Below are 21,294 nucleotides of genomic sequence, written 5' to 3' on the forward strand. Positions count from 1 at the left end.
AGCAAAAAGCATCAACTCTTATTTTAGGTCAGTCATGTTCCTTAGCTGAACATCAAATCCTCTTTTCAAATACAACATAATTCAATAATTTTCTAATAAAAGCAGACGTTTATTGTAGTTGTCGTGGACTGAGGACCTGTCCAGCTCATACTCTCACCTCTTGCCTGTTGACAGCTGCGATAAGGTTATATTGTGGCTGTTTTTTTTTTTAATTTGTGGTTTATTTTAATTTAAGAGTTTTTCAGTCGTTTGTAGTTCCTTTTTTCTTGTGTCTCAGCCTTTTCCCCTCAGCTCTCCTTGGTGTTAATCTTCACACAGCTTTGTTTCATCAGTCAATCAGCTCTCCTGCCTCAACACTCACTAATCACCCATCCCAGACTAAGACTAGTCAGATCCTTGTCATTCATTCATGTCCTCATCTTTTTTTGTCTTCCCTGATGTTAGTAGGTTTATATTCAGTGACTTTTTTTTTTGTTTTGGTTTGTTTTCAACCTGCCTGCCATCTTGGTTCATCATAATCCTGAACCCAAACCCCTTTAATTGGGGGTAAAAAAAATCTTATAAAATTAAAACTGTTTCTAAATAAACTGCGAATAAAAAAACACAACATTAACAAATATGATAAAATACTGTCTTTAATCGAAAGTTGCGTCCAGAATGCGAAGGTGTTGTGTCTGCTTGTATGGAACATTAAGCACACACGATGTTTCACAATAACTTTCCCTCAGTCTGCACAGAGCTGGACTTTTATGATGCTTTCACCACTGCAAGATAGAAGCAGATCAAAGTCCCAACTTTGCTCTGCATGGGGTGTTCTGGAAGAAAAAAAAAACACAAGCAGAATTGCCCTTGAGATCTCTGTTTATGTAAAACTTCTCCCAGGAGTCTGTGAGGTGGGAAGCCATGAAGTGATCCAGACAAGGTAAGATCCTCCTTCAGGGCTGATAGTTTAGAGCAGGCTAATCTGAAGGGCTGTTTGGGAAGAGAAATGACAGGAACGATCATGTGATGCACACAATATTTTAAAATGATATTAAGGTATGCGCGCATGGTCACAAAAACAAATCAGAGCTTGCTGACTTTGACATTAACCTTTCACGCCTACTTGCTGCTGCAGCACTCCCACCTCTGCCCGTCAGACCTTCTATATCCGCAGATAATGTTTAATAAGAACCTCCTGCTTCTTTCAGGCAGCGGTGGAGAACGTATCGCATATCTAACCGCAAAGAAACTAAAAGCCGAGTCACCAGTGAGCAGTAACCAGGTAGCAGAACAGGTGACTCAGTTACCTGTCGGGCTCAGAGTGTCTTTGTTCCGGGGGATAAAGCTTCTCTTCAAAGGCATGAAATTTGTCAGAGATGTCTGTTTGAAACCGACCCGGGTCCTGTTTGTCTGTCGCTGACACTGAGGGAAATATGACCACCCTGTTGTCTACAGACCGGCACTTTGTTAACTGTGGGAACACAGATAATAACATTATTTTTTTTGAATCATCATTTATATGAAGTATGCATAAGTAATAAAGTGATAGTTCAGTTTGTTTGAAGGTGAGTGAGTTCCCAGAGAAGGTAATGAACAGTTAATATCTTCCCTGTTGCAGATAGCTCTATTAACGACTTCAGTTCAGGAGGAAATTAGATTAGGGATAAGCAGTGATTTCCAGACATTGAAGTCTAACTAAAAGGAGCAAATCGGAAGAACTGATGCAACCATCAAGACTTTTTTTTGGGGGGGGGGGGTTGTTTTATTTTGTTTTTGGCCCACTGGCTCCTGGTAGTGACATGCCAAGTTGTTTCCTAGCAGTGATTTTCCAGTCTGTGTGATTTCTACCCCTCACCCCACTTACAAAAATACATAAATGAGAAGCAGCTCGGAGCATTCAGGTGTCCTGCTGGCATCGTAGATTATTTTTAAAGGGTCATAAAGTCAGAGTTTGTTGTTGTGCTGACAGTTGTTCTACATTAGTTAGTCCATCACGAGTAAAAGGTAATATAAGCAGTTATTGTGAGAAACATGAAATGTTGCAAGTTGGTCTGATGTTTGTATGTGGTTGCTTGTTGGTTGGGGGGGGGGGGGGGGGTAGATTATAATTGACCAGATATATTTACTTATGCAAACTACATAATATATTTAAAGAAAAAAATCCAAAAATTACCGAACTAACAGTATTTAAAATGCTTAAAATTTGTTTTCATAAAATAGATTACTTCGGACCGGAATGACAGCTAACGGCTATCTGATACTGTGAAAACTAGTCAAAAATGGATTCCTGCCATTTTAAAACAACATCTCAAAATGTTCACAGCAGTTTATGCAAATGCTGTTTTATAAACTTTTACACCATCATCTGTTTCACGTTACGTAATTACTCCAACAGAAATATTGTGCTCTTTCCCACAGAAGTGCCCAGGGCTGCATTGGAAGTGCTAATAAATAACCAAAAAAATAAATGTAAATTACAAAGTAATGTGAAACTGAAGGCTGGGAAAAGGTTTATAAAATAGTTTTCACAAAAAAACACTGAATTGTTTTAAATTGGAGTTTGAGGACAACAACAATCCACTTTGGTCTTGGCAATGCTCAGACTAGCTGTGACTATCACCACTTTTCATTGGCGAGGCAGCCATATTGGATTTTGAGATCAGAGTTGGTCAGGAATCTTTGACTTTCTGAGCTGGACTTCTAACTGTGGGGGCTTCCATCTTGGAACTGGAACGCTCCAGTTTTTTGAGTACAAATGAAATGCACCATTAACCTCTGGTTCTCTGAACCGAGGCTGTTCTACAACCGGCAAAGATCCCAACAATTAGCTTTAATAAATACAAACGCTCTGGTGACGGACTGCAGTAATGTTTTAAATCTCTGAATGTATTTGGTTTAATTGCTTTACAAATGCATGACTTGTCTGTGTTGGTCGTGTGGATATTTACATTGTTAAAAATGGATTAGTCAGTCAGTAGCTCAGTTATGTTTGTGCCCACACAGCTCATGCTGAGCACACTTCCAACCAAAAGGCTTTGGAGTCAACTTCCAAACCCTGAGACAAGTTAAGTGTCTTACTCAATCCAGCTGTCTGTGTGTGATGTAACCGTTCAAAGCATTCTTTGTTCAGTGACCCCTTTATTTGCAAGGCTGCTTCTACTTTGGGAGCACATTTGATTTGGTGGCTTACTCCGCTTGGGAACCTGTGTTTTCTTATGACTGTTAGACCGGATATTTTGTTGCATGACCGTAATCTCGTCATAATGAGTCTTTGCTGACACGGAGGCGGTGTTGCAGAACGGACTTAGTCTCTCAGCGTAGAGCAGCTGAATGCAGGAGTGGTTTTTGGAAAACTGGAGCTGTGGCATTACGATGACCCTTGACCTCAGGGTGCTCGTGCGTGGGTGGGGGTGGGGGGTCCAAATACGTTGGAGACTCTTGAACTACTTGACTTCCACTGGAGAGACCAACCTTTCTGCTAAGAAATGATTAAAATCTAATTTATTATTATTATTAGATGAAATAAAGGACAACTGTAACCAAACAGACAGGGTAAAATGAAAAGTTAAAATAAAATTAAAAAAGACATTTGACATGCTCAGTTTACAATAATAGTTTATTGTAAACTGAGTTGGCTTTTTCCTTACTTAATTTTTTTTTTTTTAATTTCTCGTCTGAGATCATGGAGTTGCCTACAAACCCTATCTGTAACATGATTCCAAAACTGGAAAACTGGAAAATATGGATTTTAGGTTTAAATAATCTCTTAAAGTAACTTGATATCAGTATCTCTTGACTTTGGGTGTTGACATCGTTATCTGACTTGATCTGCAGAAGACAAAGTACTGAGGTGAATTAAGGCCCATCCTTGATTCTTATCAACCTAAGAGAGGAGAAATATCACTTCATGTGTAAATCTTTCTAATTTAACTTGCCGTGCATGAGATCTTCCATCCTGGTCTATTAGCTTCCATGTGGTGGTGGTTGTGGGGATTCACCTGGATTAAATTTGGGCGACCTTTTGTAAATGCACCTGAGGGAACAAGTATTTCCCTGTTATCAGTGAGGAACTGTGATAGTTCTGATAAGACAGGCTGACTGCTCACAGATACCCCCCCCCNCTCATAGTGAATGTTCAACACTGAGCTGGTCCCTCCTTGGTCGACCACCACCTCCTCATCTGGCCTCCCCCCCCCACACACACACACACACACACAGAGGTGGAGTTTTATAACTTTGCACACCTGACCCCCTTCATCGACCGGCTTCAGGTCCAGCAACACAACTTCAAAAGTACATGTAATCCCAGTAAGCTGCAGGTGGCCTTTCTACATTGGCTCCCCAAATCCCCACATTTTTCCCTTCTCACACACTGGCCCCCCTCTCTCTTCTCTCCCTCTTTTCTCCAGGCTCTTGGTGTGGTAACCCTGAGCTGAAGCGGGTCCTGAAGCAGGGTGGAGGCAGCACCCAGCGGCCGGGACGTGACACGTTATACCCAGCGCCGCAGCGGGACCGGGGGCACCTGAACACAGGCTGTGAGGGAGGGCAGCAGAGAGGGAGAGGGAGAGTAGACCAAACACAGGGAAACAAGGACGCTTCTGCAGCAGCAGCAGAGTCCAACGTGGGACTTGGGAGACACTTTTCCCTCTTGGGGCCGGGGGGGGATCGCGGCTGTGTGTTGCTAAAGACTTTGGACAGTATTCCAGCTTCTCTGCAACAGGACCTGTTTGGAAACGAGAATGGATAAGGATGCTCTACTGGACTATGAGTATCCGGACCTGGATCCTCTGCCTTCTAAAATTGAAAGAGAGTAAGTTTATTCTCGGAGAATTTTTAAAGACCTTATGTTGTCCTCATGTTTTTCACTATTTCACTATTCTTTTCCAAATTTGAAACCATTCTATTCACTGTTTAGGGTTTAGTAGCAGTTCCTGAATCTCTTGTCTGCATTTTGCTCTGAGAAACACCTCTCACTGAGATATTAGGTGACACATGGCACACTTCTGCAGGCCTGGAGTCAGTGTGTGATTCTGTTTCAGCTCCTGTTTGTTGTCATGTCCATGCAGTCTCATTTACATGCTTTTAGGCTGTCGGTTGCTCAGGAAACAAGTTAGTGTTACCAAGTAAATCTTTTTACAATCTAAAATGAAAGGCTGGAAAAACCTCACTGCATTTATACCAGAATAACAGCTGATACAGTTACTTGTAAATATTTTTATCCACATAATGTAAAAATGCAGAAACTGAAACATTAATTCCTAAAACTTAATTCTTGATTTTGTTTGTTATGTTTCTTTATTAAAGTCACAACCAAACAAAAGGCTTTGAACACAAATCTGAAGATAGTTTTCAGGAAAGTTCTGAGTCCACATATCACAATGATTTTCTCAGACTCCATCAGAAGGATCAGTTTTTGCGTAGAGAAGTATTTAAGTTAGTAATTTGGGAAAAACTTATTTCTAGTCTGCATGATCTCCATGTTCCAACACTCAAACAACACAAGAAATTCATCTTCTTTTCTCCCTAAGCCCCTGGATCTCCCATTATAATCTTTGTTATTGTTTAATTAGCTAACCTGAAATCTCATATAGCTTGCCTTTGTCCCTGGTTTTCATGAAACAAAAAACACTTTTCAAGCTTAAATTCTTTTTAAAACTTTGTGTTCATCATTTGTCCCATAAATGTCTATATTGTGATGAACAATATGACCCACGTATGAAACTTCTGTTTGTGTTGGGTTGTTGCTTTTCTGCAGCCACCACTTCCAACAGGTTTGGAAACACATCATGTTGAACCAGTCAGCTTTGGCTCTGGAAATATTTCTTTAGATTAACAAAGATCTTCCACCGGTGTGCTCGATTAAAAGTCCTCATATTGTTTGGACAAGGTAGACCTGTTTCTTTGTATCCATCCCCTACAGCACTGTCCTTAATAACTGTCCCAAGACAAAAGGTTGATGTTTAATACCCTCTCTGACTTGTGATTACTCCCCCCAAGACCAGGCATTCTGGCTCCTCCGTCACACAGGAACATGACCGAAAGGCCTTTGTTGTTTTCCCATGTCACGCTGATACCAATCCGTTTAAATCCAAATCTCCACTCCGCTCTGGGGTTTCAGCCACAAAGTTTCCAGTCACAAATGATCCTGATATTGACATGTGAAAAGTTTAAGGAGGTCCACCGAAGGTCAGCTCAGGGTCTGAAAGGCTTCGTTTTTAAGGCCCAAAGTGCTTATCTTTTTGCTAACAAGTGAATGTTTTGTTTCCCGATCTAGAAAAATCCCACCATGTGACCCCACTGCTGACGACATGCTCTATCACATATCCATCACCGCGATATCTGTAAGTCTGTCGTCCTGTCAGTCATCTCACACACCATTACACTGCCGTTCATTCTCAACATGAGCAGCATCACAACTGATAGGGTCATAAACTGAGTTTCTAATATCATGCTTTTTTTGATGAGTAAGTTAGGTCACACCAAAGTATCTCTTTGCCTTCATCAAAGAACTCATATTATATTTTGTCCCGTGTGTTTGTTCATTAAAAAATCTGATGTGATCTCCTGGAGCAACAAAACCATCTTGTGCTTCTCACTGAATGATTAACTTTTATTGTAATTTGCTGAATGTGTCAACATTGAAAAATTGTTCACTCAAACTGAACATCATGAAAGCTAAGTGACTGTGTTACAACCGTACACATTTTATTCATGCAGTTTAACATTTTCACTATTTTTATTCTGTCTTTATCACTGTGCCTAATAATTATACGAGGGAGCAGTGCTTACATGCTGATGTTCCTTGGTTTTTAGCTTCTCTTCTCGGGCCTGATTAGAGAGTATTTTAATTGTTGGTCCAAAGCTTTTCTCTCAGCTCCGCGCTTCCTGAAACGTGTCACAGGTCGCGGCAGATCAGCGACCCCTCGCTGGTCGGTGGTCCTGACTAACGACAGCTCATTCAGACCACGTCCACGGGGAGCAGGTCGGCCTTTTGTTTCGTGACACTTCCCTTTAAGTGTGAAACGGTTTGAGGCCTGAACCCTGCGCCTCCACGGCAGCCCGGCGCTCTGCAGGTGAAACTGACTGAGATGTTTGCTTCTTCCAGCTGGTCATCATGCTGATCCTCGCCTTCTTGGCCAGACGCACAAAAGCGGGCGACAAACAGAAAGGCCTTCCAGGTTTACTCGGGTGAGGTTCTTTAATGGTTTCTCATAGAAGATATGTTGAATAGCCTGCTTGGTATAGTTTATGCTGCTGTTGCCATTTCCCCAAACAGAACCCAGATTTTCTGCTTGCATTGCAGATAGCTTCCTTTTATTTCAGAATACTGTAAATTCTAACATGAATACCTTTTAAACGAGTTTGAAAACACCCTTCTACTGACCATTTGGTGTTGGAGGTGAAAACTCACCCTTCTAGATGCCTGCAGGCTTTGTTAGCTCAGTTGTCAGATCATAAATCAGGAGGAAGTGTTGATGTTAACATAATTTCAGTTTGCTTGTTGCTTGAAAAAACAAAACTTTAAATAACAGCACAAAGTGTTATCTCTGCCCTGATTTAATCGTTTCGCCACCTCATGGGGTTTTGGCTTCCAGATCTGCTCTAGGTAAAGCAGTAGTTCTGCTCTTTTGAAGTGAGGGTTCTGTTACGATCAATATCTTTCCTTTCCAGCTTTTTGAGACTAGAGTTGTTTTATGATAGCTAGAATCTACTTTAGTCTACTTAGATTAGCTTTTAGCTTGCTAATTTGGACAGAATTAAACTTTACTTTCCCAAATTGAGGTCATTCAAAGATCTGCAACAAGTAAGATATTAATTGTTTATAACCTTTCCACAGAACCCCATTTCAGAGCATCTCATATGTCATTGGAAAAAACCCCGAACAACATTCAGTTTGACTTTTATGAGCAAAATAATTATGTGTTTTTGGCATTTAGGACAGCTTTCACTCAATGAACCTTTTCTAAACTATCAAAAGTTGAAAACTTCGAGAGGTATTTTAATTCTAAACTAAACTGAAGCTTCGGAGATCTTTTTATGCTAATCTGAACTGGAATAGAAAGCTCAACACAGCCGGGAATGTTAAACCTTAAATCTTGAAGAAACACAATTTTCGGAGTTTACATCACACGTGTCTTATTAAAACGTGAGCGCTGACGCTGCCGCTGCTGTTTTGTTCCACAGTCCGGTTAACTTCCTGGACCATACGCAGCACAAGGGGCTGGCGGTGGCTGTGTTCGGAGTGCTCCTGTGCAAACTGTGGGGCCTGCTTGTGTCGCCAAATCCCCTCCCTTTCACCACAGACTCAAAGAACAAACGTGAGCTCCACCACTAACATCTTCTAGTCTGCTTTCACCTAAACCCAGCTTTTCTTTCCTTTTTCCCAAAAATTGTGTTACTTACCATGAAACAAGTGTTTACAGCAATACAGGCTTCAAACAAAGTGAAATCTCCAAAAACATTATAGTTAGTTACATTTATGAGTTGTATAACTGGATTAATGTTTTATTCTTCAGTCTTTTATGTTAGACTCAAGTATTTGAGCAACTTTGTGTCTGAAGTTACATAAAAAGGAGTCGGTCAGCTGTTTCTTTGCACAGTCCCCAGTAAAACAGTGGAATTTTCACAGAAGTTTCATGTAGATTTTTCAGGACAAAGTTGAAGTTAGAAGAGGAACCTTTACTCGCTTTAATGCTGCCGATCTTCACACACCTCTGCTGTGTTTGCAGAGCACTGGGTGATTCTGGGAGTCTTTTATTACCCCGCTCTGTACTACCCTCTCCTGGCATGTGGCACTTTACGTAATAAGGTCGGCTATGTCCTTGGCAGCTTCTTGTCGTGGACACACTTTGGTGTTTTGGTGTGGCAAAAAATCGACTGTCCCAAAACGCCTCTGGTGAGTAAGAATCCGAGCAAGCAAACAATCAGCTCCAGCTCAGAACTTTGTGTGAGAGAGAGAGCAAGAGACGTGTGAAGAACTGAAGTTTTTATCATTTTTGAGACTTTTTTGTATGGCGAGTCCATCAGAGTATTAAGGATTATGTCAAAAACAAAGCTGCTTTGTTCTGGTCTGGAAACCCATCGAGAACCAAACAAGGCCGGTCTGTGGTAAACAAAAGAAACAGAACTGAAAAGCTGAATATTGAGCCTTCCAGATTGAGTCACGGACATACATTTGAGGGCTTTAAACGTTTCTCAGTTCTGAAGTCTGTCCAAGTTTTTAAGTTTTTTTTTTCCTTTCTGAATGGCTTTAAGTCAAAACAGTTAGTTCCACTGTCTTTTAGCTTTAATTAGAAGGCTTTGTCAGGAGAAAACACTTTAGTTTGAGCCAGTAGAAAAAGACCCACACACACATTGCTTATTATGTGATCCTTTTCTTTTATTGGTCCTGAAGGCCTGAAGCATTTGAGTTTAATCAGATTCAGTATTTGACAGTCCATGACTGTATTCTGAGTGTGTTGCTTCAAAAGAAGAAGTTCCTCCGAGACTCAAGCCTTTTCTTCTTTTGCAGATACACAAATACTACTCTCTGTTTTCCAGCCTGCCCCAGGTAGTTTGCTTGGCATTCCTTAGTTTCCAGTATCCCCTGCTTCTGTTCAAAGGCTTCAAGAGCCCTGAAACCACCAACGCCACAGAGGTAAGGTCCAGTCCGAGAGCGGCTCCTCTGACAGGTCCGCTTCTCTGGCTGTAATCATTTAAAATAATGTGAAGTTAAACAGCTTATAAAAGTGCACATTTGCTCCGAATCGGAGCACATGAGGAGCCTTTACGAGCTGCCTGCTAATCGTGGAGCTTACCCCGCTCCTTCAGACGGTGGAAAATGTGAGCCCCACACAGAGCACCAGTGGCACAATCTTTTTAAGCAGATTTGACGTAATTGGTTTCAAATAAGTTCTTGATCAGATTATGAAAAGGTCGCCTTGTTTTTGATTCGGTAGGAGGCACAATGCTGCTTTTATTTGACGCTAATCTTGGTCTGAGCGTGACAAAGTTTGGCGACATGATTTCCTTTGGATACAAAACAACTTTGACTAATGATAAAATGCAGTGAAATAGATATTTAATTCCAGAAATATTTAGGACTTTCACAGCCAGACTAATGTAGTTTCATTAAAGATTGTAGTTTTTTCCTCTTTTTTTCTGAAGCTGAAATGTAATAGGCTGACTAAACACCAAGAATCTTTTGCAGGTAGTGATTATCTCAATGCAAATGTCACCAGTTTCTCCCATTTGTGATGCTTTACCAGACTTCTTCAGTTGTCTTCAGTATGCTTTTTTTTTTTTCTTTTCCCATTACTTTTACCTTTTGGAAGTCACACGCAGCTCAGTCTGGTTCTTATCAGGCGACTGGTTGAACCATTGCAGGATATTGAACTTCTTTACCTTCGACCTCCACAGATTGCTTTCAGTGTCTTTTGGATCATTTTCCGTCTGGGCTGAGACACATCATTCAGTCAGCCTTTAGAGCATTTTACTAAACTTCAGCAGAAACGACAGCATTGTGCAGAAGTTTTAAACACTCTGCATTTCTCCATGTTTTGCTTCCAAGAAGTCTGATTATTTTTGTTTTTCTGAAGGTCTTTCAATCTTTTTCTTTGGACTTTGGCTGCTTTTTCACCTGTTTCCTGTTCAGTCCCTGGACTAGACCATGACAGCATATTGTTCAGTGTGGGCTTGAAAATAGAGAAAAGCTGAAAATCTGAAAAGCAGCTGATCGTCTATTGTCAAATTTTCAGCAAATAGCTCTTTGGGCACCTACTTGTTTCTGAAATCCTAATTTATATGTCAAAACTGTGTAATTTTTGGGTTTTTTTCACAACTTCCGCTAAAGAAATTGGAACAAATTGTGCCTTTGAATTTAGCTTTTGGTCACAAACTACATATGGATCCCGTTTAAATATTACTTATTGATTGTTAAATTGTTACAGTATGTGTCGACACTACTCCGGTTCATCCCTTGAGTTTAGGAACATTTTTATGCTTTAACGATTCGATTCATAAATCGGCGTAAGCTGACTTAAACAACAACAAGAACAAAAAACAAATCAGTTTCCTGAAAAAGGTCAGGCACTAGACTGAAAATGTGTCCAAAGAAAATCTCTGTTCTTCAGAAAGCCTGAAGAACTGTTGATCAAGGTCATTTTAAGAAATTAGGAGAAAGTCTGTCCCTTTGGAAGCAAAGTATAAAGAAATAAGGAATGACTTAACATTCCTACACTCCTATCAATAAACACCAGAAGAGACCCAGCTCCACAGAAAGCTGTTTCAGAACCGCTCTGGCTCTTTAAGGTGTTTCCAGTCAAAGTCTAATCTGGCCTTTTTATTTCCTGAGTTTTACAAACCTTTTGACGTTTGCTGTGAAGCTTCTGTATTTGATGTCATGAGATCTTCTCTTTATATTAGACTCAGCTAACGATTCACTTACTCACCTCCTGGAGCGGGTTCCTTTTCCTGTCACCCACCACTGAGGTTTTCAGTGGATATCCAGGCTTTTTATGTATACTTTTGAACTTACCAGTGTGATCTGCTTCTCTTTGACGGCACCCTCGCTCTTACTCTGTTTTTAGCACACTAAAAGTGGTCTGATTCACTTGGATTGACAAGCTTCTATGAAAAGCCTGTTGGCAGATCTGACCAATAATTTCTACAGTCAGATGGAAGCACTTCCTTATTTCACTGATTAAACAGCCGTTAGGTAAATTGCCCAAATAGATTTGAGCTCTGCATGTCAAAGAACTGCAGTTTTCAAACCTTTCTCTCTATTTTGGACATGAATATACACAGAAATTCCTAACAGACTGCACTTTAAGACTGTTTTATTAACTAACATGAAAGTGTTTGGTAAACAAGTGTTCAGATACGTTCAGTCCTAACTATGTGCTTCTCCAGAATCATTTTAATTTTCCGGATTCCCAACATTTTTCTTGTCTTTGCACCACTCATGTGACATTTACTTTATTTTTTTATTTTTAATATCTGTTTGTTTTGACTTTTCTTCAGGATCTCAGCAGCAGCTATTATGGAGACTATGTCAAGAAGATGCTTCGAGAGAAGAAACCCAACAAAATCAGGTAAAAATACAGACACATTATTAGCAGCAGACTACTATTCTCTTCAGTTCCATCACCCTCTCTTTGTGTTTGCCTCTTCATCTTTAGTCAAGATGTGCAATCAGCTTAAGATGTGTTGTATAAAAGTTACAAAAAAGTGGAGATTTGTTCATGAGTCTATCCCATGACCAACACAGAGATAAAATGAGTATAAATCCAAATTTAATTCAGCTTTGTGCAAAAAAATCACATATCACAAATAAAAAATGAAAGCTTCAATGAGAAATCAAACAGTACAAAGACTTGGAAAATATTTGCTTAAGTCTAAATTATTGCCAGCAGCTTCACTTTTCATCTGTCGTACTGTTTCAGTATGTGCAGAATGCAATTTGTCAGAGCCTTGGTGATAACATTTCATTTATTTGCATTTACTGTACATATTTCATCTGAAATAGTCAAATAGTTTTTATAGAAGAGAAAACTGCTGCATGAGGTGAACAGTAAACACTCTCTGTGTGGTTGTGAATTTTACTTCTCTCTGTTCCAAAAGGAGCTGAATTATGAAAACTTTGAGTGAATAAATCAGTATTTTTCTTTATTTTTGTTCAAATGTTTGATTGTACTTGAGTTAAAATATTTCTTTAGTCTGACTGATTCAAAAGTTGCCGTTTTTTCCTCTTATTTTCATTCAGCCAGAGTTTTTAACCAAGTTTAAGTGTCTAACTCTTTATTTTTTTATCTTCAGCACATCAAGCTCAGACAAACCTAAACTCCCTCAGAGAATAGCCGACGCTGTGAAGTCTTATGTTTACACACCAGAGGAAGGTAAATAAGTCTTTGTCTCGTTTTTTCCCCCCTTGAGATAGAAAAGTTTTGGATGTAAAATACATGTAAAGTAATTTTAAAGTAAAACGTAAACAAGTATAGAGCTGAACATAATCAATGTTGGGCTATATAAAGACAATAAACACTATAGCTGTACTATATGCTGTTTTTATTTTGTTTTTTAATTATGTAAAGCACCTTGAAATGCCTTGCTGCTGAAATGTGCTATACAAATAAAATTTGATTGATTGATTGATTGATAGATACGGTACATTGCACAGGAATTTTAAAATAGCAAAAAAAAAAATATAAATGACTGGTCAAGCACATAGAACAGTTTTTTAAGTTCATGCAAAGAATGGTTATGCGTAAGAACAAAAAACACACATCAATATACAGGAGCAATTCACAGATATGTGTTTTACATGAATGTGATGCACTAAGGATTTATGCACTCCTACAATGTTTTATACCTTTTCTTTTTTTTATTTCAAACAGCTTTCCGTTTCCCTCTGAAGTTGGCAATATCATGTGTAGTATCTTTTATAACCCTGTATCAGGTAAGCTCCGTATCATTTTACTTTTGTGAGTATTATTTGAGCCATAACAGCATGCTTAGGGACAGCACTTATGAATAATTTAGATTTCTTTCTGATCACAGAGGAGAAAAAAAAAAAGCTGCAGTGTTTCTGAAACGTCTGGCTCCAGTTCAACAAATAGAGCCGAACCTTTAACAGCAGCGGCTGTATTAGGAGTTTTAATATTTGCAGGAACACTGCGGTTGTGTCCGTGTTTCCTGGTGATGAATGAAACTCTTTTTAATTTAGTTTTGTTTTGTTTCTCAGATGGGTCTAGTTTTGATCTTGACAGTGGTGCCGACTCTCCAGACGGCCCGATATGGAGTCAATGAGGACATTGCGAACGTTTTAGCTGGTTTCCAGATCGTTCTGTCTCCAGACAAACAGGAGGTTGTGAGGATTGTGGTTTATTACATGTGGTGCGTGGAAGGTGAGGGAAACCGCAGGCAGCCACGCTCACACACATAATAACGCTGATGCTGTCAGTGGATGAGAGCTCTCTGAACCCATCATGTGCTGATGTTCCCGCAGTGTGCTACATCTCAGCAATGACTCTGTCTTCTTTGGTCAACGTGGTTCTGCTCATGCGCTCCATGGATCGTCATCGGTTAGTTTGAGCACACAATATTTTTTTATCACCCACTGCCGAATGGATTTTTGCCTGTGTCTGTGTGAGTTCTTGTGTCTGTCTGTTAGCAAAATATCTAACAGATTTTCCCAGAAAGTAATCACCGGACGAACGGAGCCAAGACAATTTAAGATGACTGCCACAGCTAATTGACCTCAACAAACACAAAAATGGTTGTAACTCAGTCAAGTTTACAGAAACTGGGGTAAAATTTTACGCAAAAGCAGCTGAGAGTCATTCACAACACGTACTCTGAGGACAGATAGATTGAGAAAGATAACAGTGATGTTTGCGATAAACATAAAATGATCTTAGATTAAAACACTGGCATTAAAAAAAAAGAGGCGGGTTCTCTGTTTTCCTGGCACTGTGTCCAATAATTGTATTTGTGCCTTGCCTTCTGGTTCGTCCGTGGTAATTTCAGGGTTATTATAACATAAAAAAGCACTAATCACACAGGCAGAAAAGCATTCGCTCTGTATTAAACGCTGCTACAATTGGAAATGGCCATTGAGATAAATAGTGCAGCATCGTATTAAAAGAAATGGGTTTGAAAATTAAGTGTTTAACTGCGTTTTTATTACTTCCCTTCCCTAAATTACCTCAATTTATTAAGCAATTTGTGTGTTTGGCAATGAACCAGATGAATGTTTGCAGAATGCTGCGATTTTTGGTTGTATTTTTATGTTTTTGGGTTGTTGTTTTTTTCAGGTCAAATCTGAAGGGGCTTTACAGAGGAGATGTTTATAACGTCTACAACTGCCAGCGAAGTATCCGGGCATCCAGGCCGGCGCTGGTCTGCTGGATGGGATACACCAGCTTCACCACAGCTCACATCTGTATCGGTACAAATACAAGTGCATCTTAAATTGTTTCGTAGATTATATGTGCACCAAAAGGCAGGCTTTCTGTGTATGAAACATTACTTTAGTGTGAGAAATTTCACTGAGGCTCTGGAGCTCTGGTCTCTTCCCCTGCAGGAATGATCATCCAGACCTTGGTGTTCTTCCTCTGCCTTCTGATCGCCGTCTTCCTCATAATCATACCCATCCTGCAGAGACAGAATCTGATCCTCTTTCAGATCCTGTGGAGCATGTGGTGAGCCTCTCTTACTTCTTAACAGTTTTGCTGAGCCGTAATTCTGCATCTTGACCCTTCTGTCATGGAAAACCCACCATTTGGGTTTAATTTGAACTAGCGAGTGTGAAAATTCTGCTACGAGCTCAAAATGAAACAAGTGCTCTGTTGGTTATTTGCTTTATTTGACCCTTGGTCACTCGGAGCAGCCTTCAGTCAACATGTTTCACTTCCAGTGTACACAAATAGATTGGATTCACACCATTTCCTGTCAGCTACAAATTGGTTTTGTGCCTTTTGTCTGCCTTGTATCACAACAGGAAATGCTTGATTGTTGATTATTTTTTTTATTCAGGCCCTTCTGGCTGATGATTCTCCTGGCTGTGTTGATTCAACACGTCACTGCCAGGTTTTGCTTCATCAAGAAAACAGCAGGCACACGAGACTTAAACAACAGGTGATTGCACCACCTTACACATTTTGCCTATATCTAATGATGACTTTCTGTAGGTTTTGACACCCTAACTTATCCCACAGGGGCAATCTGTTCCTTCTGACATACCTGCTGTTCCCCGTCAATGTTCTGATCGGGGTTCTGCTGGCTCTGTGGCGCATGATCATCACAGCCCTGTTCAACATCGTCCACATGGGGCGTATGGATATTAGTCTTCTTAACCGCAACGTGGAGGCGTTCGACCCAGGTGAGCCACCAGTCAGGATGCTGAAACATCAACAAGGATGGAGACCGTGTGGTCTGGTTGTCTCAGCAACAAAAACGTGCTCTGAATCCGTTAATTCAAAATAAAATAAGCAATTACTAGGCAACACAGACTCTAAGTTATATTTAAAAAATTCCCCTTGTACTCCCTTGTATAGGGCTTACATTTTAATGGGAACTAGCAGCGGGCTTTTATGTTTATAAATGCAGTGTGGGGCTTTTTTTCATGTAGGCTTCAAGAGATGCTTTTTCATTTTTTTTACATACAAAGCACTTTTTAATCCCACTTAGAGGCTAGGAATTTGCATTCTATCCACTCTGCTGTTCTGGCAGCTTACTCTTGTATGATATCTGTATTCTGTGCAGTGCAGGGACAATAATTGCTCTCCGATTTCTGAAATAGGTGCAGATTTAAGACATCTGTTGTCAGGAAAAGCAGGTGGTCGGAGGAAAGAAAAAAAAAGAGAGAAGTGTGATTGTGCGGCCATTATGTGTGATTGCCTCAAAGACAACACGGGGTGCAGTGCTACATGTTTTATTGCTTTTGCCCTGTCAGAGTGATCCCCTCCGCCTCTCCCACTCCACTCCCTCCCTGTGTCTGTCTGCAGCCTACCGCTGCTATGCTCATTATCTGAAGATTGAGGTGAGCCAGTCTCACCCCGTGATGAAGGCCTTCTGCGGGATGCTGCTGCAGTCGGCGGGCCAGGAGAGCAAAGCCGCACAGAGGTCACAGGACGCCGAAGAGGGTCGGTACAACTCAGTCCGCATCGGCACTTGTTCCAAAAGGGTTTTTAAAACAGATTCAACCAGTCACTCATGCACACTAGAGGCAAATTGTGCATGAGCTGGAGTGTATTTCTGATTGCTATTTAAAAAACCTTTAGCGCTTGGTGAGGAGATTGTGCAGCAGGAACATGTAGGTTAAATTTATTCAAATTATTGCCACTGATTGAAGAGATGAACCAGCAGGATGTAGTTGACGCGTTTCATCATTAAAGGTAGAATCCCGCTGGGTTGCGACTGTTGGCGACTAGTTGGCGAACAGGCGTCTCTGAAATGTCTTGAAACATTTGCGGAGCTTCTCAGTTTCTCGCGTGAGCTGCGTAGGCTTGTAGCCTTGTCGCTTGAGTTTTGAATATGTTGAAAAAAAGCTGCAACAGTTTTTCTCTTGAAATAGTCATAAAGATGTTACAGGCGACTGAGATCCAATTCAATCTCAATTTAGTTTATGTAAATTTTAGGGCTCTCAGGGGTGCATTTTAACACCTACAGAACCTAAATGCCCAGGTGTAACATCCACGCCAATGTAAAATAGTAATTATTTTAAAATTTGACTAAATCTGCTTATCTTCATTTCAAAAGTGTACTCCAGTGGCAAAGGTAGCTGGCAAAGCAGGACAAGATGAGTGTGTTGGGAGCAAAAGACAAGGCTGTACTGTATACGGCTTAAAATAAAGTTTTGCAAGATGTGCACAGAAAAATAAGCAATTCTTTTAAAAAAAAATGGTTGTTCAAAATGTGGCCGCTTGGTCACTTTGTCGTAAACACTTAGAATTTAGTGACATGACACTGCACTTGAAAATGAACCTGTTTTCTTGGAATTTCGAGCCACAAACTCGTTTCCAGCAGCCGTAGCCCAGTTTGTTCCAGTAAATGATTGCTCAGTTCTTCTGAAGTGGGTTATGAACAAATGATATTTTAGCTGTTGTAGATGGCTCTTTGAACGGCCTCAGTTTGGAGAAAAAGAGTTTAATTCTGACTGGACTGATGAGCTAATGGCTAGTCAGTGTGGGGTCTGTACCAAAGAGGATTGTTGCTGTTTTAAAAGAGCTTGTTTCAAAAATATCATAGTAGTTCCTGTAAACACCATTTTTTTTAAACAAACATTTACATCACCAACATCTTTCACAACACATGGTTGTTCTAGCAGATTATTACGATAATTCTGCAGCAAGTGCCCTAGGCGGCATCCAGAGGTGCTACAGCTAACGCCTGCTGCTTCTATTTGCACTTAAAAATAACTGTGCAAGTCAATGTAAATAAGCATGTGAAGGTAATTAAACTATTTCTCCAAACTGAGTTCTATCAAAGAGCCGTCTACAACAGGTAAGATGTTTATTGTTCATGACCTTTCCACAGAACCCCACTTCAAAATATCTGAAATCCTGCTTTAATGGAGCCACAAATTAGTTGTCTTGGCAGTCCGTGCAGTCATTCTTAGCTTTAGCTAGCTTTGGACTTTTCCTAAAACAAAAGGGGGAAACAAAAGAATTACAAGTAATGCCTAAATATAAACGTTAGCTTAATTTCCACAATAAAGTCGAGGGGGAATCTTTATTTTCATTTAATGTCAGGTCACCGTAACACATAATCAGATCATAAAACTGTCTTGCACGCTCAGACAGAATGAGAGCTTCACGGCTCTAATTTAATATGCCCAGAACAAATTGAGTTTCACTGTGGAATAATTCACAGCCCTGCAGCCGGTCTCAATCAGACCTGCCATGAATAAATCAGCTGTCGTTATTACGCTCTTCCCTCAGCCTCCATTTCCAAAAGGAATGCTATACGTGTTATTTTTACTCATTCAGACGAGACCAAAGTATCTTTCTCAACACATTAATTTGCTCAAAGTGCGAAGAGTGATGGTGGCCCACGCACACGGTGACAGGAGGGGACATCGGAGAGAGAAATTAGCAGAAAAACACATCAGGACCCATCAGTTGCTGAGGAATGTAGCTGCAGCTGAGTCCAATTACACATGTGCTGCGGACGCCGTGTTTGTTTGCGTGTTGAAAACAATGCATCATCAGGATTTATCTTTTGTTTCACAGAGATTACTTCTTCAGCTGCTGATTACACAGATGAGCTACACTAATTGCTTGTTACATATTCATGTTGCCCAAGGGGGGGGGGGGGGTTAAGCTTTCCGAGTGTTAATGGCAAGCCAATATTCTCCCACCCTGCTTAGAAGATTAAAATATGATTGCTTTCTATTATTACTCTTTCTGTAGTGTCTAGCTGCTCCTGGGTGGCCTATAAAGGAGTCTCGTTTCGTCTTTAAATCGAGAAGGTTATTTTCTATGTGGCCGTGCCGCCAGGTGCCATCGTTGTGTCTGAATGTCCTCAGGGATTCAGCTGGTTCAGCAGGAGAAGAAGAAGAGCAAGCTGTCGAGCGCCAAGCAGGCCCGCAGGCGCTGGCAGCTTCTGTACACCCTGGTCAACAACCCCTCCCTGGTGGGAACCAGGAAGCACTTCCAGCATCAGACTGCGGAGAGCTTCCTGAACGGGAGCTTCAAGCGCAGCACCGAGGAGGGGAGCAGAAAGGAGGCGGCGACCAAGGAGGCAGAGGACGCTGCGACCAACTGAGCAAGAGAATGGAGCATCATTTGGTCTGGGTCAAATATCTTTTTTTTTTTTGTTTTACCTTTAATCCAAACAACAAAGTGGCAACAAAGTGCGTCAAAGCTTGGTGCCACGTGTGCGGACATAAACCAAGGCTTTCCTGTTTATTTGGAGGCTGTGACAGCTCTCAGTGCATTCTTGTAACTGAGGGTCACGTTCTTAAATTCAAAAGGAAAGCTTGGGTGACTCTATTTCATTTTTTTCAAATACCTTAAAGCAATAATTTCTATTACATGCGTGTTCTTATTTCAGGATTTATCTAAAGGTAGTTTCTCCCTGGGCTGCGACTGTTCTAAACTAATTTGTTTTTTATTGCAGTCTCACTGAATTCTGGGTATTCTGAGCATCTGCTGGAGCACACTTTTAAAATGAAGACAAGCAGAGTTTCTCAATAATTATTATTTATTATCAGTGTGTTTTTTTAGACCTGGACATTAGCCTTGGATGTTTTCTGGGTGTCTACATACAGCTCTAGCGCTCCTGAGATTGGTTCAAGACGTCTGCGACAACTCTGTGATTATTTTGAATGAAAATTTTTTGCTCAGAGATTTTTTTTTTTTTTGGGGGACTATGTTCAAAACTCACGCGACAGGACTGCGAGCCTCTGCGACTCACACTACGAATTTGAGACCCACTGCAAACGTTTTGAGACATTTCGGAGACCTCATTTTGAATGTTGTTCTCAAACCGCTCCAGCCGCTGCAGCCCAGTGAGGTCCTGCTTTTAAAGGAATCGTTCAAACTTCTGAAGTCGAGTTTGTCGAACGGTTAAAAGCAATTAATATCTTTTATGGTGTTGATAACTCTTTGAACAAATTCAGTTTGGAGAAACAAAATTTTATTCTGACAAGAATGACAGGCTTGATGGCTAATCTGAGCGGGACCAAAACCAAAAGTGGATCTCTGGCATCTTAAAACGACTCCAATTTTATTCTTTTAAACTCAGAGTAGTTCATGCAAACACAGCCTTATAAACCTTTACCCCCGCAGTAAATTTTGTATTATACGATTATTCTGATTATATGTATATTATGATAATCCTAACAAAAGTGCTTCAGAAGTGCAACAGCTAGCTGCTGCCGCCTCTATTTGCACTTGCAAACACCTATAAAATTCAGTGCAAATTACTGTGACGTTCAAAACTAATAACATATAATTAACATTCACATGAACCGCTATAAATCTGTGAGATCGGAGCTCTTTCAAGATGACTGCAGTTCACTTTGGTCTTTGCATCTCTCAGACTAGCCATTAGCTCATCAGCCCAATCAGAATCAAACTCTGTTTCCCCACACTGAGGTTGTTCGAGGAGCAATTTACAACAGGAAAGAGCCCCGCTTCAAAAGATCTGAAATATCCCTTTAACCGCACAAGATTTCAACCTGAAGGTTGATTGTATTTTCATATTTAGGTTATTTAGTGAAGAAAAGGCTCATTTTTAGCTACAAAAACTAAACACATGGATGGACCATCCTTAAAGAGGCTATTTATACACAAAGAAAAGAATATTTATGAATATAGAAACTAAAATGTTTAAATAGAGTTTCTTCTTTTCTTTCTTCCTTCTTTTGTTTCATTGTACACATGTGTAACTCATATGAACCTGTGGAATAGGAGCTACAATAGAAATTAAACTATGTCCTGTTTACTTTAATTTAAACCTTTTTGCTGCTATAAATTTCTGCCTTTTTTCTGTTTTGTCTGTCGTCAAAACAAGATGCTGGTTTTCTCCTGTTCAGAAACGTCTCATCTTTCTTCTCTGCATTCCCACTGAAAATCCAGTCATTAAATGATCCATTTTTTCACCATCTGATTCCTGTGAAAATAAACTAAAACTAAAGGTGTCTTTTTTTTACTGATTTAAAATGTGTGACCATTTATTTCAATTAAAAATCCATTGTTATATTTTTAACCATAAAATAAAGACAAGCATTTTTTATTATATATATATATTATTATTTTTTTTGCATTAAACACACCTGAAGCCCCACATTTACAAAAATGAAAGGAATAGATTTATCATAAAACCTGC

General features: G+C 40.1%; 1 protein-coding gene across 1 annotated transcript; it reads left to right on the forward strand.

The window, feature by feature from the left end:
* The first annotated feature begins 844 nt into the window (after positions 1-844).
* Positions 845-21,128, forward strand: stra6 (signaling receptor and transporter of retinol STRA6). The gene is made up of 18 exons (XM_017406257.2): positions 845-922; positions 4,392-4,792; positions 6,257-6,323; positions 7,088-7,170; positions 8,167-8,300; positions 8,712-8,878; positions 9,494-9,619; positions 11,983-12,053; positions 12,778-12,857; positions 13,356-13,417; positions 13,703-13,865; positions 13,967-14,042; positions 14,775-14,908; positions 15,044-15,161; positions 15,496-15,597; positions 15,678-15,841; positions 16,467-16,604; positions 18,989-21,128. Exons 2-18 carry the CDS (start codon positions 4,722-4,724, stop codon positions 19,225-19,227), a joined length of 1,995 nt encoding a protein of 664 aa, XP_017261746.1. The 5' UTR covers positions 845-922; positions 4,392-4,721; the 3' UTR covers positions 19,228-21,128.
* Positions 21,129-21,294: the final 166 nt, after the last annotated feature.

The sequence above is a fragment of the Kryptolebias marmoratus genome, linkage group LG11 (assembly GCF_001649575.2).
Source record: "Kryptolebias marmoratus isolate JLee-2015 linkage group LG11, ASM164957v2, whole genome shotgun sequence".
Taxonomy (NCBI): Eukaryota; Metazoa; Chordata; class Actinopteri; order Cyprinodontiformes; family Rivulidae; genus Kryptolebias; species Kryptolebias marmoratus.